Source organism: Corvus hawaiiensis, chromosome 28, assembly GCF_020740725.1.
Source record: "Corvus hawaiiensis isolate bCorHaw1 chromosome 28, bCorHaw1.pri.cur, whole genome shotgun sequence".
Taxonomy (NCBI): Eukaryota; Metazoa; Chordata; class Aves; order Passeriformes; family Corvidae; genus Corvus; species Corvus hawaiiensis.
In genome coordinates this window covers 2,750,416-2,767,500 of record NC_063240.1, presented here as the reverse complement: position 1 = coordinate 2,767,500, position 17,085 = coordinate 2,750,416, and the positions used below count along the sequence as shown (strand labels likewise).

Genomic DNA, 17,085 nt, shown 5'->3' with positions numbered 1-17,085 from the left:
CTCCCACCGGCCTGGCCAGGGCCACCCAGGAGGCGAAGGCCAGGACCACCAGGATGCCCACAAAGTAAGTCAGCTGGGATGGGGACAGGCAGAGGGAGAGGGGGGAGTTCAGACATCAGCTGGCACTCGGTGAGGGAGGAGCAAGCAGGGGGACCAGCACTGCCCAGGACCCATGAGGGACAGCCCTGGCTCTGTCCACGGTGTAGTTAAACAAGGAGACCCCAAAAGCAGGTCCTTGCTGTGCTCCAGGCTGTTCTGCAGCCCAAGGGTTGAGCCCCAGGCAGAGTTGTGGGAGAGTGTCTGTGAGGGCAGGGGACACTCCACTGCCACCCAACAGCACAGAGGGGACACACTGCAGGGTCCCTCCTGCTGGCACTGCAGACTGTGTGCCCACCCAGGCCAGTGTAGCCAGACCCCCATCTGCCCCTACCACAGGGCTCTGCAGCCCAGTCAGGCCTGCAAGGGACATGGTAACTCTGGGCCAGCATTGCCTTCCCCAGCCCCAGGGATGTGCAGGACAGGCCCCCGCCCCCATCCCTGCCCACCACTCCCAGTCCCAGTGGGACCCATGCTGCAGTGGGTGGTTGCTGGCAGAGAGTCCATGAGGGGTCCCTCCTCTCCAGCTCAGGTGTGCCAGGAGCTCTGCTCACAGCCAGGATTTGGCCCCTGGGCCTCTCCTGGGGTCAAACTCCAGCCTCTCCAGCACCCTGGACTCACATTCCGACCGATCCATTTGTTCACAGGCTTCATGAGGAATGAGGAGAGGAACCCACTGACGTACATCACTAGGGGAATGGTGGCAATGTACTTCTGCAAGGGACAAGGACAGGGAGGAGATGAGCCCCAGGCCATATCAGGACACTTGTCCACGTGTCCCTGCCCTGCACCCACCTTGGAGAGCAGCAGCGAGTTGGTCAGGTACATGGCGATGTAGGTCTGGGACAGGTTGACGATGAGGCGGGTGGCCATGTAAAGCACCGCGACCTGTGAGGGGCAGGGCCAGGGCATCACCACTCAGCCCGTGGGAAGGACTTTCCCTGCCCAGCTGTCACGGCACAGGTGCCCACCAGGAAGGGGATGGCCCCTCTGAGGTGGTGGATGGGTGCCCAAAACAGCCCCCCTCTCCATCCCCACCCGCACCTGGGCAAGTCCCTTGCCTGCAGGACATCCAGGGTGCCCAGGCAGGGCAGCAGCCCAGGCCAGGGGAGTCCCGCCCAGCCGTACCTGGTAGAAGGAGGGCTCCAGCAGCCAGTCCTTCCAGAGCAGCAAGGGGCCTGGGGGTTCCTTGTGCAGCAGCGGGGTGCTCTCCTCTGGCTCGAGCCGCACCCTTGGTGGGTATGGCTTCTCCTTGGTGCCCAGGTGGAAGATGAGGGAGAACACGGCCCCCAGCCCCACCACGATGAGGGCCAAGTTCTGGTGAGGCAGTGGGGGTGAGCACAGCAGTGGGGGCAGCCCATCATCAGCCCCCCAGCAGTCTGGAGGGTAAGAAGGGGTTCCCAAACTCCAGGGAGGGCTCAGCGTGGCTCTTGCCCAGTTGGTGAGGTTTTAGGGCACTGCCCCCTGACTCCCTCCAGTACCTCCCCAGCTGAGCCATGGGAAGAGGGAACCCCAGGGACTGTGCCCTGTCACTCACCCGAAACACGGGGATGTCCTGGGGGCCCAGGTGCTCCATGTGGTCGGGCTGGTCCGTCTGGAAGTTCAGCAGGAGCCAGGTCAGGCCATAGACAGTGATGTTGGCCATGACGGTGAAGGCATACCTGAGGGGAAGGAAACCTCAGGGTGATGCAGAGGGACAAACACAGGGACAGCACAGCAGGGCAGCTCGGCCCATGGCTGCCCTCCAAGCCAAATGTGCTACAGCCTCTGCACCCCAGTGCCACGGCTGAGGCGACACCTCTGCGGGCACGAGGCACCTGGCCAGGCATCAGCCTTACTGGTGCAACTCCCAGTGTGCCCAGTCCAAGTGTTGGGACTTCACTGGGAGGAAACCAAGATCCCTACAGGTCAGTCTGTTCCCCTTCCAGCCACAGCTCACCTCTGCTTCAAGGATGCCATGAGCTGCCTGATCTGGTACCCCCAGAGTGGGACCACTTGGCCCCACAGTTACCCCACATCCTCCCTGCTCACCCTGCTCCATGGGATAAACACCCCATCTCACATCCTGATCCTGACAGAGATGAGCCAAGTGCACTGCCCACCTGGCCCTGGGGACATCTCACCTCCAGAACAGTCCCCACAGCCATGTCCAGCTCTCCCCAAGGGCATCTGGGAGGAACAGTCCCTTCGCTGAATGCCACCCCCAGTTCCCAAAGGAGAAGTGTCCCCAGCCCAGGAAGTGTCCCACAGGCTGCATCACTGACATCCCTGGCATCAAGACACTCCCTCCTGGCACCAAAGGCTTTGGGCCACCAACCCAGGACCAGTGTCCTTTGGCACATCCCACAGGACACTCACATGGCCCAGTCCTCGTCCTGCCATGCCAAGGTCTCCGGTGTGCCACAGCACCCAGGGACCTCCTGTCACACAGCAGTGGGACCCAGCATGGGCAGGGCAGCTCCCCCAGCCCCAGGGGACTCTCAGGTGTGGCTGTGCTCACCTGAAAGCCGTGAGCTCCACCTTCCCATGGTCACTGCTCACCAGCTCGGGGATGAGGGCCAGGTGGGACACCTGTGTGGCCGCCCAGCCAAACTGGAAGATGACGATGAAGGGGAGGTAGTAGATGAAGGCTGCCCACTGTGGAGTGCTCTCCCTGCAGGCCAGGCAGGGGCTAAAGACAAAGGGAAAGGACACGAGGACACAGGTGGTGCCTGGGGAGAGAGCGGAGCAGTGAGAAGCTGCACACCTGGCTGGGACTCCAATGTGACACAGACAGCCCTCTCCAGGACAGGTTCTACCCCGGAGCTGGGGAGGGAGGTCGGCCCCTTCCCCAGCCAGCTGAGACACGTGGAGCTCCAGACACCCCCTCAGCCCATCCTGCACAGGGAATGTCCTTCCCTCTGGCACCCAGCACAGACAGGCACCCCCCAGTCAAGGTGCTTCCCCAACACAGTGCTGGCACTGCTCTGTCCTCTCAAGACATCATGACAGACCCTCACTGTCACACCCACAGCCACCAAGAGGTTCTCGCTGTCCCCAGGTGCAGATAACCAGTCAGATAACCCCTCCCTGCTGCCTGGCCATGGTGATATGGCACCCCTAGGCTGGGAGAGCTCTGGGTGTCCCATGGGTACTGGCACCCCATCTGTCTCCACGTCTCCCCTCCCGTGGGGCTGGCAGAGTGGGGCTGGCAGAGAGAGTCATGCTTCTGCCACACTCACGGACATCACCCGCTGCATGACAGGGTGACACAGAGCCATGGGGGGCTCCGGGAAGGCCCTGCTGAGTCAGGGACACCAGAGCCAGGCTCCTCCCTCTTCTGTAGTGTGACAGCATGGGGACGCAGCCTGGGGACGCAGCATGGGGACGCTGTGGGTAGGGCAGACAGGCCAGCCTGGCCTCTCCCTCCCGTTTCCCAAAGTTACAGAGTTTATCTGCTAAGCGGCTCCACAGGCCCCCAGGCCCCGATGCAGAGCCTGGTGCCCTGTCCCACATGTCCCCTGGTACTGTCCTACATGTCCCCAGCTTCTCTGCATGCTGATGAAGAGCTGTTCCTGCAGCTGAGGGGAACCTGCTTTGCCAGGTCCCCAAAGTATACTCTCCACTTTGCAAGAACCTCTCTTCCTCATGAGTGATTCTTCTTCCTCCCACCCATGAAGGGCAATTCCTCCTCCTCTTGCTCCCACATGGCACAGCCATGCAGGACCAGGGCAGCGCCAAGTGCAGCGCCAAGGGCAGCAGTGACAATCCCAGCCCAGCCCCATCCATCCCACCAAGGGGTGCTGGGTCCCCACATTGGCTCACAGTCGGCTTTGGTGCTCCAGGAGCTCCAAAGGACAGGGAACTCGGGCACACGTGGTGCCTCTGCCCCAGACAAACCACAGGCATGGGAAAGTCCACGAAGGCTCAAACCAGCCCAGATCCTCTCTGTTCCCTGGGTCTTAACTGGGCCCAGATGAGGGGTGAGGGTCCCAGGGCCCCACAGGGTCAGGCTCTGCAGCCCCCTGAGGGCTGTGAGGGCTCCCAGGGGAGCACTGGGGCAGGGGCTGTGGGACCTCCAGGGCTGCTCCTGTGCCCACCCATGAACCATCGCCACCAGCACAACCACAGGAGTGTCACCTCCTCCTCGTGGCCCCCCGGGACAGGCAGTGCCCACCACCAGGGTCATCCCACCTGGCCACCCCACAGAGCTGTGCCCCTCTGGCACCCCAACACCCATGTACCCCAAGTGCCCAGGACTGGCTGCACTGAGTCAGAGGGGTCCTGGGGACCCCCTGCTCTCCCGAGTGGGGCCATGGGACCCCCCCAAGACCATCCTGCCCACCCCTGCAGCACCCCAGGGCAGGCAGAGGCCCGGGTTCTCATCGCTGGCCCCGCGGGGCACGGGAATGCCAGGCTGCTCGGCACAGGCGCCTGGGGCAGGGATTTTGGGACAGCACTGCCAGACAGGCTCAGACAGGCATCAAAGAGACGCTCACCCTTCCTCCCCACTGTGACAGGAAGCTGGACCCCAAAAAAGAGCTGGCGATCAGACGGGGAGATCCGGGACCGCCTGTGGGAATACCCGGAACCGCGGCCGCGGCGAGGAGATGTCACCGATAGCAACTCGTGGTGTGTCCCCCGCCCCGAGGCTGCGGTTTCACAACGTTTCCTCTGATCTGATCACGGGTTTGCCACCGGACGAGACACCCCGGTCCCACACGACACCCCTCGCTGCAGCGTGATCGAGCGAGCCGAGCGGCCCCGGCACAGCTGGCTCCGGTGGGTTTGCCGCCACCACTGGTCACTCTGTGGTCAGCCAAGGTGGGCACTGGGCTTCCTTGGGAATAACCCACGCTCCAGCCTGGGAAACAGCCTGCATCTCTGCTCCAGCCCCTATCCCTCTCCAGCCGCCATCCCTGCTGGGCTGTGCTCTGCTCCTGCAGCCCCCGTGCAGGGCCTGAGTTAGGACTTCCCCTCTGTGCTCCCGGGCAGCACCCGGCTGGAGCAGGGGGACGGAACAGCTCCGGCCACTTCCCTAAATATAGGGCGCCGGTGCGGCTGACACTGGGCCAGGGGTGAACCTGCCCCCTCAGCACTCTCCCTGACTCACCAAGCCAAGCTCCGGCGAGGTCAGACACTTTATCAGGCTGCTGTTGGGTTGCACGAAGTGGTTGGTCGAGATAAATTTGGGATCAAGATAAGAGCACCCACACTACAACCGTCCTCGCTCGGCGCGGGTTTGCTCCGGGTGAGGCAACACCCGGTTGTTAACGAAGGTTGTTATCAATGGCTATTTCTTCCATTAACTGCCCAGTCCCCAGTGCCAGCTAAGCAGGATGTGCAGGCTCCTGCACCACTCACAGCACCAAGGACCCCTCTTCAGGCCATGCTGTCCCTTCAGAGAGGGACCAAGGACCCCTCTCCTCCCCACACTGCTCTCCATGTCACATTGTCCCCTCAGAGAGGGACCCCGCCAGATGGGTCCCCACCAGCCCCTGGACTCCGTTGAACTTTTTGACCCAGGGCACAATACAAGACGAACCTGTAAATAATTCCCGTGAGCCAGAGCCTCCTGTGCATCCCATGGCCATACCCCACTGCTGGCCCCCGGGGTGCCCAGCCCCAGCACAGCCAAGGGCCCCACGCTGCACGGTCCCCCCTGGGGACACCAAGAGCTGCTCAGGAAGCACCTGGGCTTTTGGGAGCCCAGATTTTACTGCTGGTCTTGGTTTTGCTACCGCTCCAAGGTCTGAGCACGTGGCTCTCACCCCAGCTCGCTGCCACTCACGCGCAAAGCCCTCGGGGCAGCGGGGAGCCCCCGGGGTGGGATGGTGCCCAGGCAGGACAGGGACACCATGGTGCCCCTTCCCCATCCAGCCTCAGCATCCTGCTGTCCCCTACACATGGAACACCTCTGTCCCCACTTCGCTGCCGCAGGGGATCCCAGAAAGGCACCTCCCAGGCTATCCCCTCCTCACAGAGTAGCCCAGTCCCATCTCCTGTCACCCAGGGCACTGCCAATGCACCAGAGCCCCTTCACCCTCCACCAGGCACCCCAAAAGCCCCAAGCGCAGCCCCCCCTTCCGTGGAGAGGCTGCTCCCTTCCACCCCAGGGCACACAATTCTGCTCAGCCCTGGGGCTGCCCCTCTCCAGCTGGAGGGACCCTGTCCCCACCTCACTGCCACATGACGGTCCCCCTCCCCAGAAAGGCTCCCACATCTTCAGGGAGACCTCCACACCACAAAGCACCCTGGTTCCTCCCTGATCCAGGGAATCCCCAAGGCTGATCCCCCCTGACCCAGAAAGGCACCCTTGGTCTCATTCCCCCTCTTCCAGGGCACCCCAGAAAGGTACCCTGGGGCTGATCCTGTACCCCAGAGGTACCACCCCAGAGGGCCACCCACATCCACCCAGCAGAGCTGCTTGGGGCCAACCCCCTCCAGCCAGCATCCCCCAGCAAACCCTTCCCAGCTGTACCCCACCCTGGGCACCCTAGAAAGGTTCCCCGAAGCTCATCCTTCTCTTCTTAGGGCATCCCAGAAAGGTTCTCCTGGGTAGCTCCCACTCAGGGCACTTCAGAAAGGCTCCTTGGGGCCACCCTTACCCCTTCTGGGCACCCCAGCAGGGTGTCTCCCACCCTGGGCATCCCAGAAAAGCTCCCCCAGGGTCACCCATTTTCACACATCACCTTGTATAGGCACCTCAGTCCACGCCCTCAGGGTACCCCAGAAAGGCCCCTCCAGAGCCATCCTTAGATGCATCCATTTAGAGCATCCCAGAAAGGCTCACCCAGGTGACCCCAAACCCAGAGCACCCCAAAAAGTCTCCCTCACAGCCACACTCTTCCCCTCCCCCAACCAAAGCCCCTCGGGGTTACCCATCTCTTATCTTTGGCACCCCAGCAGTGTGTCCCACCCATGGCACTCCAGAAAGGCTCCCTTGTGTGGCCCCCAACCCAGGCACCCCAAAAAGGCTCCCCATGGCCATTCATCTCCATCCAGGCCACCCCAGAAAGGCTACCCCGGGGCCACCCATTTTCACCCAAGACACCTTGGATAGGTACCCTTCCTTGGGCCACCCCTTTCCAGGCACCCCAGAAAGGCTCCCCTACGTGTCCTTCAACACAGAACAACACAGTAGGGTCCCGCAGGGCCGTCCCTCTCCACTTAGAGCATCCTAGAAGGGCTCTACTGGATGTCCCCCAACACTGACACCCCAGGAAGTCTCCCCAGGGCCACCCATCTCCACCCACGGCACCCCAGAAAGGCTCCCCCGGGGCCATCCCTCTTCACTTAGAGCATCCCAGAAAGGCTCGCCTGGATGTTCCCCAACACAGCCACACAGAAAAGCTCCCCCGGGCCATCTCTCTTCAATTAGAGCATCCCAGCAAAGCTCCCCCCTCAGATGTCGCCCACTCAGGACACCCCAGAAAGGCTCCCCTGGGGCCATCCCTCTTCAATTAGAGCATCTCAGAAAGGCTCCCCCGGGTGTCCTCCACCCAGAGCACCCCAGCAAAGCCCTCCAGGGTCACCGCCCTCCACCCCGGGCACCCCAGAAAGGCTCTCCCCGGGTCACCCCTCTCCACCCAGCTCCCCCCATCAAAGCTCCCGGTCCCCCGCACCCCCCGTCCAGATGTCCCCGGTCCCTCCGGTGCCCCGCACCCACCGGCCAGGTGCCAGCCCTTCCTGCGCCCGTAGCGGCCGCAGCCGTGGGCTCGGTCGGCCTCGAAGCCGAGCAGGGGCGTGCAGAGCCCGTCGGCCGCCTGCCCGGCGAGCAGCAGCGCGCCAGCCGCGCCGTGCCCGTAGCCCAGCACGGCGTGCAGGAAGGGCAGCAGGTAGGTGAACCACAGCGCCGAGCACGCGTCGTTCAGGAAGTGCCCGCACGCGAAGCTGAGCCGCGCCCGCAGCGGCAGCGCCGGGCCCGGGGCCGCCGGGGACTGCGGGGACTCCGCCATGGCCCGGCCGGAGCCCGCGGGGACAGCAGCGGGACGGGCCCGGCGGGAGGGACCGGCAGGGAATGGGAGGGAGGGAATGGGAGGGGACAGGGAGGGACAGGGAGGGACCGGCCGAGACCGGTGACCCCCCCCGGGGCCGCCGCGTCCTGGGCGGGGAGAGCGGGGGGTGACCCGGGCGGGGGGGAGGCGGCAGCGGGTGAGCGCCCCGTGACACCAGTGCTGTCCCCACACCGCTCCCAGTGACTCCGCTGCTGTCCCCGCACTGCTCCCAGACACAGCAGTACCGCCACACTGCTCCCAGTCGCATCAGTGCTGCCCCACACCGTTCCCAGTCCCCACACCGTTCTCAGTCACACCAGCAGTGGCCCTATACCAGTACCACGATACTGCTCCCGGTCACACCAGTGCTGTCCCCATACTACTCCCGATCAGACCAGTAATGTCCCCATACTGCTCCCAGTCGCCCAGTAACGGCCCTGTACTGCTCGCAGTCACAGCAGTGCTGTCCCCGCAGTGATCCCAGTATTATTCCCACACGTCTTCCAGTTGCTCCTGTCCTGCCTGCAACAGTCCCACAGACCCCAGTACCCTCACACTGCTCCCAGTCACACCAGTGCTGTCTGTAACAGTCCCAGCCACCCCGTTACCCACACAAGGGAATGTCCCAGTCACTCCAGTACCCCCACACTGCTCCCAGTGACCCCAGTACCCACCCAAGCAGGGGGTCCCCATGCTGTCAGTAGGCACCCCAGAATTCCAGTGACACCAGTACACCCACACTGCTCCCAGTAACCCTGGTATTCAAGCAAGGCGTCCTCATGATGCCAGCAGTTGCCTGAGTTCCAGTGATCCCAATACACCATCACACTGCTCCCAGTCACCCCAATATCCCAGTATGCACTAAGTGGGGAGTGTCAGACTACAGGAGTGAGGGTACAGGGATTTGTGGGCACTGGAACCAGTCAGATGGGAGTCACTGGGACACTGGGATGACTACAGATATCGTGGGGAGCCCTTGCTTGGATGGGCACTGGGGTCAGTAGGAGCTGAGGGGGCGGGTACTGGGGTGACTGGGACCTTCTGGGTAATGGTGTGTCTGGGGCCATTATGGGCTGTACTGGAGTGGTTGGGGACACTGTGGAGGGAGTACTGGGGTCACTGGGACTCTGGGGTGGCTCCTGGAGTCGCAGGACACCCCCTCTTGGGTGAATACTGGTGTCACTGGGAGTAGTGTGGGCATACTTGGGCAACTGGGACCTCCTCTTGAGTAGGTACTGGTGTGACTGGGACCAGTACGAGTAGTACTGGGGGCACTGGGACCCTCTTGAGAAGAGTATTAGGGTCACTGAGACTCTGTGGTGACTACAGGCACCAGGGGGATCCCCAACAGTGTGAATACTGGAGACACTGGGAGCAGACTGGAGGTCGTGGGGGACCTCCCCTTGTGTATTTAATGGAGTGACTGGGACCAGTATGGGCTGTACTGGGGTGACAGGAAACAGTGTTGGGGGAGTATTGGGGTCACTGGGAGCAGTGTTGGAGGAGTACTGGGGTCCCTGGGACTCTGGGATAACTACTGGTGTCATGGGAACCCCCTGCTGGGTGGGTACTGGGGCTGCTGGGAGCGGTGGGGGAGGGTAACTGAATCAGTGGATCAGCGCTGCGGTGGGCACTGAGGATACTGGGAGCGATGGGAAGGTACTGGGGTCACTGGAATGGGTCGGTGGCGGTGGGACCCCGCCGTGACGTTGCCCCTTTAAGGCGCTGCCCACAGCGGGCCGCTGGCGGTGCGTCCCCACCTCTTTGTCGGTGCCCCTTTAAGGCGCTGCCCTCCCCACAACACTTCCTCGTCCCCAAGCTGGCTGCTGATTGGTCGGGCTGCCGGCCGCGCGCGCGCGCCGCACCCGCCGGCCCCGCCCTCCCTTCCGCCGCTTCCCTCTGACGTCATCACATCCAGCCAATCCGCGTGGGGCCGCGCTCAACGAGTCGGCGCCGAGCGGCCAATCGAGGGCGGCGCGGCCGGAGCCTCGTTTGCATAATAATAGAGGGGCGTGGTCAGGTGAGCGGCGGCGGCGGCGGGTCCGGACGGGCGATTCCATGGGGGTTTCCATGGGGGGATCCGATGGGGGGCTGGGGGGGGATCGCGGATAGAGGGCGAGGTGTGGGGGCGAGCCCGCTGGGGCGCCGCGGTGGGACCCCAGGAGGGAGGGCGAGAGGCGGAGGGCCGGCGAGGGGGTACCGGGGGGCACTGGGGATGCGAGGGGGTGCGCAGTGTTACGGGGATGAACCTGTTGGGGCTGCGATGGGTCTCGGGGGGGATTTCTGCAGGGGAGGGCCCAGGGGACGCTGGGGATCGCGGGTGGGAGGGGGACGAGGGGAACGAGCCCGTGGCGGCAGCGATGGCACCCCCAGGGAGGGGGGGGGGGGGGGGGGTCAGTGGGAGCGGGCCGGAGCTCGTGCCCGGGCCCTGGGGGCTGTGGGGGGTGGAGAGGCCAGTGAGGGACTGGCTGGGGGAGGAGAGGCCATTCGGGGAGGGGTCCTGTGATTTACCCACGAGAGAGACACCTCCGAGGGCGGCTTCGGCAGGGGAACACCGGTGGGCACCGCCAGCCCGATGGCGGTGCGAGCTGGGCTCTGTCCGCAGGGTGCTGAGCGAGACCCCCGCCCATGGCCCACAGCACCAAGCAGCCGCCCGCCGCCCTGCTGTAAGTGCCACCACCTGCCACAACCTCCTCCGGCCGCCCTGCCCTGTGTCAGTGCCCCTGGGGAAAGAGCAGCAGAAACTGCCCCCCTTCCGAGCCTTGGGGTGCTCTGTGTGTGTTGGGGAGGGATTGTCCCGCTCTGCTCTGCACTGGGGCAGCCTCACCTCCAGTGCTGGGGGCACTCTGGGCACCACAAGATCAGAAGGGTCCAAAGCTGTTGGAGAGTATCCAAAGGAGGGACACGGAGCTGGGGAAGGGTCTGAGGAGCGGCTGAGGGCACTTGGCTCGTTCAGCTGCAGCAGAGGAGACTGAGGGGAGGCTCCTGGGGGCTGCAGCTCCTCCCGAGGGGAGGCGGAGGGGCAGGGGCTGAGCTCTGCTCTGGGACAGGGACAGGAGCCCAGGGAACGGCTGGAGCTGGGTCAGGGCTGGGCATGGAGCTCAGGGAAAGGTTCTTCCCCCCGAGGCTGCTGGGCACTGCCCGGGCTCCCCAGGGAATGGGCCCGGCCCCGAGGCTGCCAGAGCTGCAGGAGCGTTTGGACAGCGCTCTCAGGGATGCCCAGGCTGGGGTTGTTGGGGTGTCTGTGCAGGGCCAGGGGCTGCACTGATGATCCCGAGGGTCCCTTCTAACTCAGGATATTTCAGGATTCTCTGATTCTAAGCATCTTGGGAGATCAGAACCAGTGAGGGCTGAATTCCTGTGGGATTTGTGCTGTCCTGAGCTGGCCTTGGCCCTTCTGGCACGGGGGAGGGGGGGTGGACGGATGGGGAAGTGCCTCAGAGGTGGAGGGAGATGGATTCCAGAGCAAACTGGCTGAGGAGGAATCTTGCCTGAGATAACTTTACTTTATAAAGCATCCTTAGGCATGCAAGGAATCCGGATCACAAGGGGGGAGGGTGATCCGTCTGATGCTGGAGGGTGTTGATGTGTTCCTGGCGAACATGATGATGCTGTGGACATCACTGGGAACATTACTCTTGGAACTGATAAAGCCAAAGGCTGGCCATGATTCTGCACAGCCTTGAAGTGTTCTTTTCCCCCATGAGCTGGAAGAAGAGGTGGTCTCACACCTTTCTGTAGGCTTTTTTGTGAGTGTGGCTACTGGCTGGCCTCTGATTCCAGTGGAGGGACTCGTCCCACCTTGTCTGCAAGGGCCGGTGCAGTGGCAGCCTCTGCTGGGGGCTCACGGAAGGGGCCCCCTGAATTAACTGCAAGGATGGCTTGTCTGGGTGAGAAATGGGGTCTCTGCAGGGATTGGGGTGTGCTCCAGCTACGTCATGTGGCAAACACAAGGGAAATTCCAAGGTGCATTCTGAGCAGGTTGGGATTGCTGTGGCTTTTGGCACGTCTGTGCCGGGGCTTGTGTTTGGCCCCAGGCTGGTTCCCAAGTCTGGGGACCTGGTCAGAACCCAAGCAAGCATCATTTGGTGATACTCTGGAGCCCTTTGTGGCTCCCCTGATGTGGTGAAGACATTTCCAGCAGAGCAGGAGCTGCCTTGAGCACCCGGGAGTGTGAATGGGACAGGGCTGGTGTGGAGGAGGTGCCGGGGAGGCTTGGGGAGCCCCAGGGTGATGCTGTGGTGGAACAGGGAGGCTCTACCCACCCAGTGTGGTACCCGTGGGTGCCCAGTGGGGCAGGGAGGCTCTGCCTGAGGCAGCTGCTGATCTGTAAAGCCGTGGCAGTGACCTGGGGAGCGGGGCTGGGCCCCGCACTGCGGCCGCTCGAGGTGTCGGGGAGGTGTCACAGACAGCACGAACCTGCCGGGGTGGTTGTGGCCAGAGCAGGTCGAGCCGGCGTCCTGCCCTCACCCTCTGCCTCCAGGGTTCCTTGGGTGTGGGTGATGCTTCCAGGGGGTGCCTCTGGAGCCAGGATCCAAACCCCTGCGGCTCCTCCTCCCTTGCAGAGTCCCTTGGGACTCCCCACCAAGGTGTGACCCAAGCCCAGGTGACAGGCAGGGATGTGACTGTTGATGTTACCTGACTCCAAGAGCCAACCCCCTTCCAAATGTCCCTGACGAGGAGTCCCAGTGCTGCCACCAGACCTCAGGGCCCTGCTCACCCAGTGCTGGGCTCTGCTCCAGTGCCATCGCTCTGCTGTAGCCTCCCCTCATGGGAACAGGGGCTCCATGGCCGGTGCCGGGTTTGGGGCTGTTTGAGTCGGGGCATTTGGGGGAGCCAGTGAGTGCGAGGTCGCACTGCTGGGGGATGTGTCACTGTTGGTCCCCATGGTGTCCCAGCCCTCTCTGATAGTGCTCTCTGGCTGCAGACATGCCACGGGCAAGGCTCAGCATGGGAACTTCCTGGTGGCCATCAAGCAGGAGAAGGGAGAGTCGGCGCGGGTGGGCGGTGAGAAGCCAGAGGAGGAGGTGAGTCCCGGAGCCCGTGTCCCTTCTCACATGATTCCTGGGAGTGGGGCCCAAGGTGCCTGGCCTGGGGCTGTCCCTGTCCCTCCGCTTGCCCTGCAGCAGCCCAGGTGAGTCTGTGGCTGTGGCCATGGGCCAAGGAAGGGCTCAGACTTTCCCTTGAGGGCTGTGTGGCGCAGGTGGGTCTGGGGGCTTCTCCCATGTCCCACTGATGTGATGGCTCTGATCCTTGACGGGCTGTCCCTTCCCCATGGGTGCCAGCCGGTGAAGAAGAGGGGCTGGCCCAAGGGCAAGAAGAGGAAGAAGATCCTTCCCAACGGCCCCAAAGCCCCCGTGACGGGCTACGTGCGCTTCCTGAACGAGCGGCGCGAGCAGATCCGCACGCAGCATCCCGACCTGCCCTTCCCGGAGATCACTAAGATGCTGGGAGCAGAGTGGAGCAAACTGCAGCTCTCGGAGAAGCAGGTACTGGCTCCCAGGAGAGACCCCCGAGGCTGGGCAGCTTCAGAGCCTGCTCCCCGAACCCCTGAGCTTGCTCCAGGGAAGTTGTTGGGCCCAGTGCTCGGGAGTGAGAGCTGGGCAGGGAGGGGTCAGCAGCTCCCGGCAGCCTGGGTTGGGCCAGGCTGAGGCCCCTCTGTGCCCTGCCACAGCGGTACCTGGATGAAGCGGAGCGGGAGAAGCAGCAGTACATGAAGGAGCTGCGGGAATATCAGCAGTCAGAGGCCTACAAAATGTGCACGGAGAAGATCCAGGAGAAAAAGATCAAGAAAGGTGGGTTGTGGGAGCAATGGCTACCAGGATCCAGCCAGGTGCTGTCAGAGCCTTTCGGGGACACGAGGCCGGCCCCCGGGGTGACCTCCTTCCTCCCCTGCAGAGGACGTGGGCGCAGTGGCCGTGAACACCCTACTCAACGGACACCCGCACAAGGTAAGGCCCTGTCAGGTCTGCCTGTGTGGGGGGAAACTGAGGCACGTGGCACTGCTGGGCTGGCTGCAGGTGTGGGTGGGCAGAGAGAGTTCCGGGGCTGTGAGTCCCAGGTTTCTGGAGGGGTGGGAGGCAGAGCATAGCCGTCCTCCCTTCCCGCTTGCCAGGTGGGGCCAGCCCTCACCCTGTCCCAGTGCCTTCATCAGCCTGGCCCCAAGGTGTTGGGGTCCCCTCTGGTGGGCTCAGCCCTGCCCAACCCCTCCCTCTTGTCCCTCAGGCTGGCGAGTGCAGTGACACCTTTTCCACCTTCGATGTGCCCATCTTCACTGAGGAGTTCTTGGACCAAAACAAAGGTAGGGGCTGTGGAAGGTCCCTGGGGAGCCCGGATGGAGGGACCCCGTGGCTGGAACGGGGTTTGGGTTTGGAAGAGGGAGGTTGGGGTCTGTCCCTGCGGACACGGCGCTGTCCCGGCAGCCCGGGAGGCCGAGCTGCGGCGCCTGCGCAAGATGAACACGGAGTTCGAGGAGCAGAACGCCATCCTGCAGAAGCACACGGAGAGCATGAACTGCGCCAAGGAGAAGCTGGAGCAGGAGCTGGCGCAGGAGGAGCGGCAGACCCTGGCCCTGCAGCAGCAGCTGCAGTCCGTGCGGCAGGCCCTCACTGCCAGCTTCGCCTCCCTGCCCATCCCCGGTGAGTTGGGGGCAGCCGTGGGGGCCCCCGGCTGCTGGGACCCTTGCCTGGGCAGAGGGGCACTGAGGGGTCCCCCCATCCCATGCAGGGAAGCACGGTGGGGCAGTGGGGTGCTGGTAAGTGCCCATCTGCTGCTGGGGTGGGATCCTGCAGCACTTGGGAGGCTTTCCAGGAAGCCCAGGGATGTGACAGCCAGCTGGCTTCCCTGTCCTGGGCCGGGGCAGGCTGGGATCCTCTTTCTCTGGAGCCACACTCACAGCTGCACCCCAGATTAGCCCAAATCCATGTGTTCCTGGGCTTGTGCCAGTGCAGGAGGTGGCACCTGGTGCTGGGGTCCCTTCTGCAGTCCCCAGTGCATGGGCAGGGTTGGGTGGGGACCTGCTGGCCCTGCTCACTGGGCTGTCACCTCACAGGAACTGGGGAGACGCCCACGCTGAGCACCCTGGACTTCTACATGGCCAAACTGCACAGTGCCATTGAGAGCAACCCCCTGCAGCACGAGCCGCTGGTGCTGCGTGTCAAGGAGATCCTGTCCCGGATCGCCAGGTGAGCGCAGGGCTGGGACTGTGGCATGGGTGTCCCCATGGGACTGCGGGGTTGACCTTGAGCCAGTGGTGATGGGAGCTGAGCAGGGAAGGTGTGGACAGAGATGGACTTGGAGCTGCTCCAGGGAGCTGTGGGAGAGGGAAGCCCAGTCCCTGATTCAGGAGGTGTCCCCATGTCTGAAGATGCTGATCTGCTGGAGCCAGTCCAGAGGAGGCCACGGAGCTGCTGCAGGGCTGGAGCCCCTCTGCTCTGGAGCCAGGCTGGGAGAGCTGGGGGTGCTCACCTGGAGAGGAGAAGGCTCCAGGGAGAGCTCCGAGCCCCTTGCAGGGCCTAAAGGGGCTCCAGGAGAGCTGCAGAGGGACTGGGGCCAAGGGCTGGAGGGCCAGGACCCAGGGAATGGCTTCCCAGTGCCAGAGGGCAGGGCTGGATGGGATCTTGGGCAGGAATTGTTCCCTGGGAGGGTGGGCAGGCCCTGGCCCAGGGTGCCCAGAGCAGCTGGGGCTGCCCCTGGATCCCTGGCAGTGCCCAAGGCCAGGCTGGACATTGGGGCTTGGAGCAGCCTGGGACAGCGGGAGGTGTCCCTGCCCATGGCAGGGGGAGGAGCTGGATGAGCTTTAAGATCCTTTCCAGTGCAAACCATTGTGGGATTCTGTGACTCAGCCACTCTTTTCTCCCTCCTCAGTGAACACTTGTGAGAGGACCAGTCCTTCCAGACCCTGGGCCTGGCTGGACCCCGGGGCTGTCCCTTGGAGCTCACTCAAGGGACAGTCTCTGCAGGGGGTCTGGCTGCTCCCCCTGCCCCTCGCACCTTCCTGCAGCTGGGACCCCCCAGCCCGGAGCGCCCGACCCATGGCCGCAGCAGCTCCGGGAACCTCGAGCTCCGGGGGACGAGCGGTGACAGGGCTGAGAGCCCGGCTGGGGCAGCGCTGGGAGAGGGTCAGCGTTGGCGTGAGCACCCCCTGCTCTCACCTGAGCCCCCCAGCCCTGCCTTGCCAACTGGGGCAGGGGAGGTGCTGGTGGGGTTGGGCCTGGAGTGAACACACCCCTTCAGGGTGAACTGGGGCTGTGGGGATGGGGGGCAGTGGGGAATGACTGGGACCCTCTTGGTCCTGCTGCTTCCTCCTGTCCCCTGGCCAGCTGGGGAGCCCCTTGGTCTCATCCCAGCAAGGGCATGGGGGCAGCTCCTTCCCACTGCCTGCCTCTGCTTTTATTTAATGGGTGCCTTCAGCCCCTGCCCCTGTCACCCTGCTTGGCTCTCCTCCTTTCCCTTCATATCTGGGACCAGGCAGCGAGCTCCTGAAAGCAATAAAACTCTTCAGGCCAGAGGGGAGCTGGCACTGACCCCCTCCTGGGGCAGGGAGCAGGGGAGAGCTGGGACTGACCCCCTTCCATGGTGGGGACCCCTGGAAGAGGGGAGGTGGGACCCGCCATGTCCTGGGGTGGGGACCCCTGTAGCAGGGGAGCTGTGGCCGACCCCTTCTTGCTTGCAGGGACCCCGGGTGTGCTGCACTGGCTTCTGCCTCCTGCCCCTTTTGCCTGAGCCCCCCTGCTCTCGTGGGACCACTGTGCTGGCAACCGGGGTCGGGGTCGGTGTCCCCGGGGCTGCCTGTCATTAATCTCAGACTGTAATTAGAGAGTGTCTTATTTTCTTACTTAGCACTACGTGGGCCTGGCCCTGGGTCTGACGGGGCCGGGGTGTTCCTGCCCCTGCCTCCCATGCCAGGCCTGCGCTGTGTAGCTGCATCTGCCATTGGCCATCTCCTGGTGCCGCTGGGCTTGGGATGGAGATGGGAGCAAATAAATGCGGGAGAAAACCACTCTGGTCCCTG

General features: G+C 63.7%; 2 protein-coding genes across 5 annotated transcripts in view; one reads left to right on the top strand and one right to left on the bottom strand.

Annotated features, from left to right (window-relative positions):
- MFSD12 (major facilitator superfamily domain containing 12) overlaps positions 1 to 8,073 on the bottom strand; it is a 10,445-nt gene extending 2,372 nt beyond the window's left edge. Inside the window, exons 1-7 of one of the 3 annotated variants that reach the window (XM_048287889.1) lie at positions 7,745 to 8,073; positions 2,597 to 2,807; positions 1,634 to 1,757; positions 1,225 to 1,413; positions 892 to 984; positions 718 to 810; positions 1 to 73 (exon numbers count right to left, since the gene is read on the bottom strand). The exon at positions 1 to 73 is cut by the window's left edge and continues 98 nt beyond it. In XM_048287889.1, coding sequence (XP_048143846.1) covers positions 1 to 73; positions 718 to 810; positions 892 to 984; positions 1,225 to 1,413; positions 1,634 to 1,757; positions 2,597 to 2,807; positions 7,745 to 8,033 — 1,072 coding nt within the window. In that variant the 5' untranslated portion in view covers positions 8,034 to 8,073. The remainder of the gene's footprint in view (positions 74 to 717; positions 811 to 891; positions 985 to 1,224; positions 1,414 to 1,633; positions 1,758 to 2,596; positions 2,808 to 7,744) is intronic. The other 2 variants (XM_048287891.1, XM_048287890.1) reach the window with 2 other exon arrangements.
- Positions 8,074 to 10,002: 1,929 nt separating this feature from the next.
- On the top strand, positions 10,003 to 17,073 carry HMG20B (high mobility group 20B). Of its 2 annotated transcripts, none has more exons than XM_048287896.1 (10): positions 10,003 to 10,092; positions 10,678 to 10,738; positions 13,000 to 13,099; positions 13,358 to 13,561; positions 13,747 to 13,867; positions 13,971 to 14,023; positions 14,298 to 14,373; positions 14,495 to 14,710; positions 15,124 to 15,256; positions 15,939 to 17,073. In XM_048287896.1, exons 2-10 carry the CDS (start codon positions 10,701 to 10,703, stop codon positions 15,949 to 15,951), a joined length of 954 nt encoding a protein of 317 aa, XP_048143853.1. In that variant the 5' UTR covers positions 10,003 to 10,092; positions 10,678 to 10,700; the 3' UTR covers positions 15,952 to 17,073. The 2 variants fall into 2 exon arrangements, with proteins under 2 accessions (XP_048143853.1, XP_048143852.1); XM_048287895.1 differs by lacking the exon at positions 10,003 to 10,092 and adding an exon at positions 10,097 to 10,112.
- Positions 17,074 to 17,085: the final 12 nt, after the last annotated feature.

Excerpts from the sequence above, each read along its gene's own strand:
- HMG20B (XM_048287896.1), top strand. The coding sequence starts at position 10,701 with ATGGCCCACAGCACCAAGCAGCCGCCCGCCGCCCTGCT. Across the intron at positions 10,739-12,999 it reads CAGCCGCCCGCCGCCCTGCT|ACATGCCACGGGCAAGGCTC; the intron begins GTAAGTGCCACC and ends CTCTGGCTGCAG. Across the intron at positions 14,374-14,494 it reads GTTCTTGGACCAAAACAAAG|CCCGGGAGGCCGAGCTGCGG; the intron begins GTAGGGGCTGTG and ends CTGTCCCGGCAG.